Source organism: Melanaphis sacchari, unplaced genomic scaffold, assembly GCF_002803265.2.
Source record: "Melanaphis sacchari strain LSU unplaced genomic scaffold, SCAv2.0 Contig80_pilon_pilon, whole genome shotgun sequence".
Classification (NCBI taxonomy): Eukaryota; Metazoa; Arthropoda; class Insecta; order Hemiptera; family Aphididae; genus Melanaphis; species Melanaphis sacchari.
The window spans coordinates 111247-119634 of record NW_020271570.1 but is presented as its reverse complement, the minus strand read 5'-3'; the positions used below and the strand labels follow the sequence as shown (position 1 = coordinate 119634).

The 8388-nt window shown below is 23.6% G+C and overlaps 1 protein-coding gene across 1 annotated transcript; it reads right to left on the bottom strand.

The window, feature by feature from the left end:
* Nucleotides 1-3548: 3548 nt before the first annotated feature.
* On the bottom strand, nt 3549-8004 carry LOC112601992 (uncharacterized protein C19orf47). The gene is made up of 9 exons (XM_025349901.1): nt 7803-8004; nt 7621-7719; nt 7171-7367; nt 7005-7101; nt 6596-6924; nt 6368-6533; nt 5030-5116; nt 4545-4597; nt 3549-3711 (listed from the first exon to the last, which is right to left on the bottom strand). The coding sequence occupies exons 2-9, from the start codon at nt 7637-7639 to the stop codon at nt 3646-3648; spliced, it is 1014 nt and encodes a 337-aa protein (XP_025205686.1). The 5' UTR covers nt 7640-7719; nt 7803-8004; the 3' UTR covers nt 3549-3645.
* Between the last annotated feature and the right edge of the window lie 384 nt (nt 8005-8388).

Sequence of the window (8388 nt, the reverse complement as noted above, 5' to 3'; positions counted from 1 at the left end):
TTAAATTTTTTTAACTTTAAGATTAATAGTAGGGCTACTATAATATACTAAAACTATTGGTATACAAGGTTATAGCTCTGCTAAACGAAAAGTTGCCAAGTTGGGCGTGGGTCAAAGAGAAAAAACAAATATTGAACTGACATCCTCTTAAGCAGCTATAGCAGCTTTTAACACTAATCAAACAAGCCATTCAATCATTTGGCTGACATTTTACATCGACTTTATAACTGTTTATCCAACGAGCGAAAATTTACGAGAGTACTGCCCTCGGCATTGCGTGATGTAACTTTACTTACATAAGTAATAAAAATAATAATACGAATTTCCGTGCATCCATCCAAACAGTAGGTATATATTATTACGTGGAATAGATATACCTACTGGGTGATATTTTTAACGTAAGATAGGTACTTACTTTAAAAACTTTAGATGTATTTGGAAATATTTTTTTTACATAACTTTTAGTCGCTAAAAAACTATATTTCATCATAATTTTTATTTTTATTTTTTTTTTTTTTTTTTTTTAAGACGACATTATGCATTTTATATTCCTTATTTTTCCGAAATAAAATAATTTTTGAAGTACTTTCAATAAAAATTGAATTTGGATGAGTAGTACACAAGTATTTGAACCTTTGATAAGCGAAGTTGAGCGAAAGAATATCCTGAGAAATTTATATTTAACACTACACTTTAAATAGTCTGCACTTATAAGTTATAGCTAATAAACTAAATTTTCGACATTTTATACATAGATTTACATAGATCATAGATCATAGATCAAAATAAAATCTAAATAATATTTTACTACGGATTAGGAAATTAAAAATGTAGGTATATACGTCTTATTGTCAATTAAAAGAGTAAAAACTTGAAAAATTATAACAATAAAAAATATAATTTTTTTTGTAACAACTTAAAATTATGCAAAAGAAATATTTTTAAAAATGTTAGAGCTCTTTGAAATAATAAGTATATTACATTAAATAGATCACTCCATATAATAATGATGACAGCCTGCGGTGAATTTCAGTTACCGCCTATTAGGGTGTATCTTGCTAATGTAATGAAAACTGCACCTAGAACATGTAAAGGGGAGTTTGACACTTCAGTTCCAAACTTGAAATTATATTTATGGCTGAATTCCATCTGATAATATGACTAATAGAGTCTGATAAAATAAATAGGTAGTTGCGATATTAGATTTTTCTATTATGTATTGTCTTATTTACGTAATTTATTACCAGCAATATGAAATTTTAAAATAAGTCGGCGTAAAATAATATTCTGAATTCTGATACTATTATATAAAAAATATAAGCCACTAGTATAATGATTATAGTCGATCGACTACGGTACACAATATTAGACAATAATAATAACGGGTGGGTCGGTAAAATTCAATAAATTGCAATAAAATACATGTTGTGTATCTATATAGATTAGTTATTAATAATTATATACATTTTTGATACTTTAACAAAAATTGTTTAACGTTTTGTGTACTAACAGTTCTAAATTTGTAAAATGGAAAAGAAAATATTTTTATTTTTTGTAGGTACCTACTCAATTACCCACGTTATTTTTTAGCCTAAATTAAGTTTACCATTTGGATTCATGGGATTCAACTGTAATACATCCATTATATAAAGAGACGTATAATTATACATCAGAATTTGTGTAGAAATATTTATCTACGGATATCATTGATTACTTGTTCTAATGTTAATGTTCTATGGAATGTTTTTTTTTTATGATTGACAGAAGTGACACGGTTCAGAAGAGTGGGAGATAATAAATTTAATGAGTAATGCCAATAACTTTTTAAAATAATATGAGCAATTTTGAAAAATACCGAGTTTTTAATTTTTACCTTCTAAAGTATCAAATAGATCCAATCTAATATAAACCCTATGTTAACTTTCAAAATATGATCCATCTATCATTTCCTTTTCCCAGTAGACCGAAAAAAATGCATCATTAATCATGTAGGTATTTACTATTTACCTACAATCTATTTAATTCAAGTCTATCTAGCATTAATTTTGTAAAGACTCTAAATTCTATAGGTACCTATAGGCTATAGCACATCACGAAACGATGACGAACGAATAACAAGAGAGTGTGAGAGCGAGAGAGAAAATTAAAAAAAAAAATAATATTAGAATAGTTGGTGTTCAGAATATTTTACTAACTATTAACGGCCAATCTATATCTTGTTGGGCTAAACTCGTGTTGAAGGTTTACGATTATCGTGAACTCGACCCTCGTTTATTTTGACACATAACACTCATCTGCTATAACGAAATTACATTTATTTATTGAAACACCGACAGACGGTCATTATGTTGAACTAAAATAAACATTTTTAATGGGTTTTATTTATTTATATACGTGCCAAGTTTTTGGATTTCAACTGATTATTCTAACGGATTGATAAAAACTCACATAGACATTTACATAAAATTTTTAGATGAATAAAAATAAATGCATAGGTTTACAAATCTATAACATTAATATCTAATAACAAAAGATTTTCACCATAAGTAGTATTTTAACTAATTGCCAGTGAAGTTTTAAAATAAAAAAATATTAACAGTAAGAATTAGCTCTTGTTGAAAGACATTTCTTCAATATCTTGTCTTAATTACAAATGATATAGAGTATTAAATATATTAATGAATAAATTAAATAAAAATATTTTAAATTAACTGGCTTTCATGTATTCTAATGAAATATTTAGCAACAAACAAGAAAATTTAAATCTTTAATTTGAGTTAGTCAGTCTTTGGAAAATTATAAAGAATCTGAAACACGATAAGATTGAACAGTCAAATAAACATTAACTAAACAAAACATAACTAAATAATGTAAATACCAACATTTAAAAAAATGTTCCTGTTATAACAATAAATATTTTCAGAAACAATTAAATTGATTTAAAATTAAATATTACCTACTTTGTTCAACCAGTTACGTATAATCATTAATATTATTAAGTCATCATTAAAACAATTCAATTAATTTAAATCCTTTGTTTTTAGAAGAAAAAAAAATATTTTTATAATTGTATACCAATTATTTTTAAAATGATAAAACTTATGTTATACAAGAAAAACAATAATAAATAATAAAAATAAAATACATTGAAAAATTATATTTCAAATTAATACATTTATTTGTTACTTGATGTCAGAACATGCCTAAATTGTCTAAACATAAAATTCACAATAATGTTAAACAAATTGTAATCAGAAACATAAATTACACATGCTAGCTCTTCAAATCATTATACAAAAAAATAAATAGAGTTGTTTTCATATTATAAGTAGTGATTACAATAATCCAGTGGTTTGATTACATTATTCAGACATTCAAGACACTTTTAAAAATACTTAATGAAACAAGCTAATTTATTGGAAAAATAAAAAAAATATAATATAATATACCTAGTTATTGTATGTGCTTATTTTATTCAATAGAAATAATAATAATTAATACACATCATAAGTCATTATAATATTAAAAATAAAAAAATCCAATATCAGACATTTAAAAAAATTTGTATTTGTTAATATTGATGACAGAAAAAAAATTATATGCATAACACTTTTTAATTTGAAAGATTAATCTTCAATCTATGTATCACTCTAAATCTGAGCTTCTAAAATGTGAATGGTTTAACAGACTCAACTTTTTAACATTTAGTACCTGAAAAATATTAGTAATATCAAATTTAGTTTTAATTAAAAATTAAGTAGTAATTAATTTAGTATAAAGTAATTTTTCAAATGATATTTATAGATACTCTTTTTTTTTTTATTAATGCTCGAAATAAATGTTGAGTCAGAATGTTTCTATTAAATTGTATTTAAAAATTATAGTATTGAAACTTTAAATGATAAGTAAGAAGATAAAAAATACGAAAATAAGTATTTAACTTTATTTAACTACAACAGTAAATACTGTATTCACAAAAAGTTAACCATAAGTAAAATAAATTATATATCCTATGGAAATGTGTATGAATTTTAAAAAAATATTCTTTTATTTTCAAAAAAATTAACTTTATACTTCTATACTTGTGATAACATGAATAAAATAAATACATTTTATCAAAACATGAATAGAAACTATAATTCACATATAATAAAAATTATAAGATAAAATTTATGTTGAAAAACTAACAATGTGATTGAAGGGCTTAGTAAAAAATGGTTAATGATACATTAGAACTAAAATCTTGTTAAAAAAACAGACAGAGGACTATGAAAATTGTACATGAAGAATAATTAAGAAAACAAAAATAAAAACATATGAATAGAGTGAGGAAAATATTTTTAGTTAAAACTGAAAAATATACATTTTATCATTATTTTTAAAAATAATAGTTTAAACATAATATCTGATTTGTAAAATCTATTTATTTCCAATAAATTAAATGTTTAATACATTTCAATAAATTTACATCTTAAATAAATGTATTAATCTTAAAGTTAAAATAATGATAAATTTATAAAATTTAATAGACATTATTAATTTACCTTTGGATTAACATAAATTGGTCTTCCACCTGAGTTAGCATTTCTTATAAGAGCTAGAAAATAAAATAATAACAATTATTTATGGATTATTTTTAAAGATACTTAATATAATTACATTAAACATGTCTTATGAATGAATCTTTAATGGCTAAATATTTTGACCCAAAGGTTTATGGAGGAATTATATTTAAAATTATTTGGTCATTTATAATGAATAAATATATTCTATTACAATCATATTTTTGGTATAAAATTCACATGTTATTTTTGTAATAGAAAAAAATTGGTTTCACGATTGTATTATTAGTTAATAATTTCTATTAATACTTTAACTTATATCATAAATATTTAAAATAGTATCGTTAAAAATTTACAAGTTGATGTGTAAAATCAATGGGTCACTAAAACACATTTTCTACATTTATTTCTCAATTTTGAATAAGGCTACTAACGAGTTACATTGATAAAAATAAGTGAACTCTTACCGCTTTTGGAAACAAGACCTGGGCTTTTTTTTTCACGGTCACAAGAAGCGCCAATACGCTCAAACACAGACTTTGAAGAATTAAGACCTAAAAATCAAAAAAATTTTATTATTTTAGTGAATTAGTATGAAATTTTAAACTTAAAAATAATCATAAACATTAATTTCTATTTTTATTAGTATTTTCAGTAGTTCAAAATAATAGCCCAATAAATATTTTTTCTATTCACATTACTATTCAAATTTACACAGCATAAAATGCAATGGTTAATATTATTTAAAAAACTCTCAACTTAAATTTTAGTAACATAATTATACAAATTTTAATATTATTGACTGAATTCTAAAAAAAAAAAAGAATATAATTATACGTTGTGAAGGTTATTGAATAACGATCTATTTAAATTTGAAATCAATGATAAAATTATGTATACAAAAAAATACACTAATCCTGTATTTCTAAAAATATTTTAAAATAAATTTATTGTTTATTAGTAATACATTAGATTAAACTATTTTTTTTGCTCAGTGCTTTTATACGAGTAATACAGGTTGAAAGACAAACAACTTTTTTTTTAAACCATTAATTATAAAACTATTACATTTATTCCTACTCAGAAACTTAAATTAAAAATAAACTTTTAATCAGTATTAATTAAGTTTTAATATTTTAAATTTAATTTAATTATGAATATTAATGAGAAATTATACAAAAAATTGATTAAATGTTTAGAAGAAAAAACAAAAATACTATAAATAATACTTAAAAATTTCAAAGAAAATTATAACACGTTGTTTGGAAAAATTAATACTTCTAAATTTTCTTTTATAGTCCACCATTCTTAAAAATATAATGATTTTAAATTTTTAAGTAATAATTAATGATAGCTCTAATGCGTAATACATAGCATAGATAGTTCTCTAAACAAATAACAAGACAATAAAATTAACAAAACTGAATATGTTATATCCATAGACCTTATACTCTGAGTATAAGGTCTATGGTTATATCTAAAGGCTCATGATTCATGATTGTAAATAGTAATTTGACAAATGTATACATACAAAAAAAAGTATTGAAATGTATGTTTTTAATAAAAGTGTATATTAATAATTTAACGATAAATTTATAACTATATAAATTAACTTATTATGTAAATTTATAACTATATAAATTAACTTATTATGTAAATTTCTAAAAAATAGTGGTTAATGGTCCAAAATAATTTGTAACAAATATTTAAACATAAACCTTTATACTGCTCTAGCTATGAAAAATTAAACATATAATTTTTTGTAGTTATTTCTTTACAAAAATATTTCAATATATAATTCATACTTGTTTCTTCCAGTTTTATTCTTTTTGTGAAAGCACTAGATTCTTCTGTTGGAATGCTAGGTCCATAATATGCATCACTAATTGCTCCTTTAATAGTACGTTTAAATGTTGCATTAGCAGTGGGTTCACTGGCTTGCTTAATTCCAAGACGTTTAAACACTGAAGACTAATGAAACAAATTAAATTATAATTTAATTTGAAATATAATTTCATAAATAAATTGATTACTTTTCTTGAGTCAGTGGATAAATTCACATTATCAAAGTTTGGAGTTGTACTGCTTACATCACCTACACCCAAACGGTCAAAAACTGAGCTCTTAGTTTTCAATTCAGATGGTCGAGGGGATTCATCATCACTCTCTATAACTGGTTTAGTTTTAATTGTAGTTTTAGGCTTAGGAACTACTTTTCTAGTGACAACTTTAGTTGAATTGTTTGATAGTTGTGAAGGAATCTTTTTCTTCACTATTTTTAATAATGCTTCTTCGTCTTCTTCACTTTCACTTGAGACTTTGATCTTCTTTGTAACTAACTTTTTTACTTTATTGGTAACTAAATAAATAATGAATAAAAAAATAAATAAGACTTAGAAGTTTTTCAAGTATTTTGTTTAACTTTAATTTATACTTGCCTATTTTTTTTTTTTTGAGATGAAATTTCATTGGGTTCATTCTGAATTTTTTTAGTTATTAAACTTTCTGCTATATTAGTATTACAACTATCATAAAAGCCCTTCAAACATATATTCAAAATTAAATATTTCTTCACAAAATAAATAACAATCAAAAAAATAACAATTACCTCTCTATATACATCTTTAGCATGTTTAAGAATTGCAATTATGTCACCAATAACCGTTATACCCATTTCCTTAAGAATATCTTTGTCTAGATCCATTAACATATTAGACTGAATTCTATTTTCATAAAAAATACTGGCATAATTAGATGATGCAAATGAAGGAATACCAGCATCTGTGAAAAACTTAATCCACCAATCTAAAAAATGATAATTACAATTTTAAAAAAGGTATAAATTTAATCTGAATTGCATATCAATTAATTTTTGATTGAATTATATTGAACCTAGAATTATTATAAAGAGAAATTTTTATTTGGAAAAATGGTTTCACTAAAGGTATTCTAACTTGTTAGACAGAAATGACACAATATGTGATGTCAATATCTTTTTAGTTTATTAACCTTTAAACATTAAAAAAAAGCATAGCCACCAATCGCACCGAGAACTCACCTTTGCTAAAAGTAGACATAACTTGGTTTTTAAATTGATTATCAGTTATCAATATTGGAGAGCGAATGTTATAGAACTATTAAAATTCAAATTGTACACCTATAACAAGACATTAGTTACACATTGATACTTAAAACTCAGAGTAGAAAAATTAATCTTTATTTAATTATATCGCTATTTACCATATACAATGCTCTTAAGTATTAGTGCCTTAAGACCAAACGAGTAGACAATACTGCAGTAGCCACAATAAGGCTACAACAGGAAGGACACAGGGCAATCGTAAGCATGTATAGTACACGATATTATAGTAAACTGCAGACAGCACACAAATATATGAACACTACAATATATATCTGTGAAACAGCAGTCAGCACCACAGCAGCCTAATGATTACGTACTTACGTCTGTTTATAATCACCATACAGTGCTAACACATGACAACACAAAATAACTGTGATTGGCGGCTAAACATCAATTAATTTATTCAAATTTCAAATAATAAATTAAAAGTTATAGTACAATAATATTACTATTATTACTTGAGTTATCACCGTTTAATAAAAATATAATATATAGAATATAGATAGATAAGTAATGACTAATGGTACAGGTAATATATAACATTTGGTAGATATACTGTGGTATTATTACATTACATTTAGTTGAACGTCTCAAACTCATCGCTTATAACGAGAATAATTTGAAAATAACTGACACATGTAAGGTACAAACACTATTATTTATTTTTTATTGTTACTTCTCATT

What these genes read in the sequence shown, in the direction of transcription:
- LOC112601992 (XM_025349901.1), bottom strand. An exon ending in TATCCACTGACTCAAGAAAA is followed by an intron (nt 6,534 to 6,595) that starts GTAATCAATTTA and finishes TTGTTTCATTAG; the next exon opens with TCTTCAGTGTTTAAACGTCT. An exon ending in AATAAAACTGGAAGAAACAA is followed by an intron (nt 5,117 to 6,367) that starts GTATGAATTATA and finishes TTTGATTTTTAG; the next exon opens with GTCTTAATTCTTCAAAGTCT.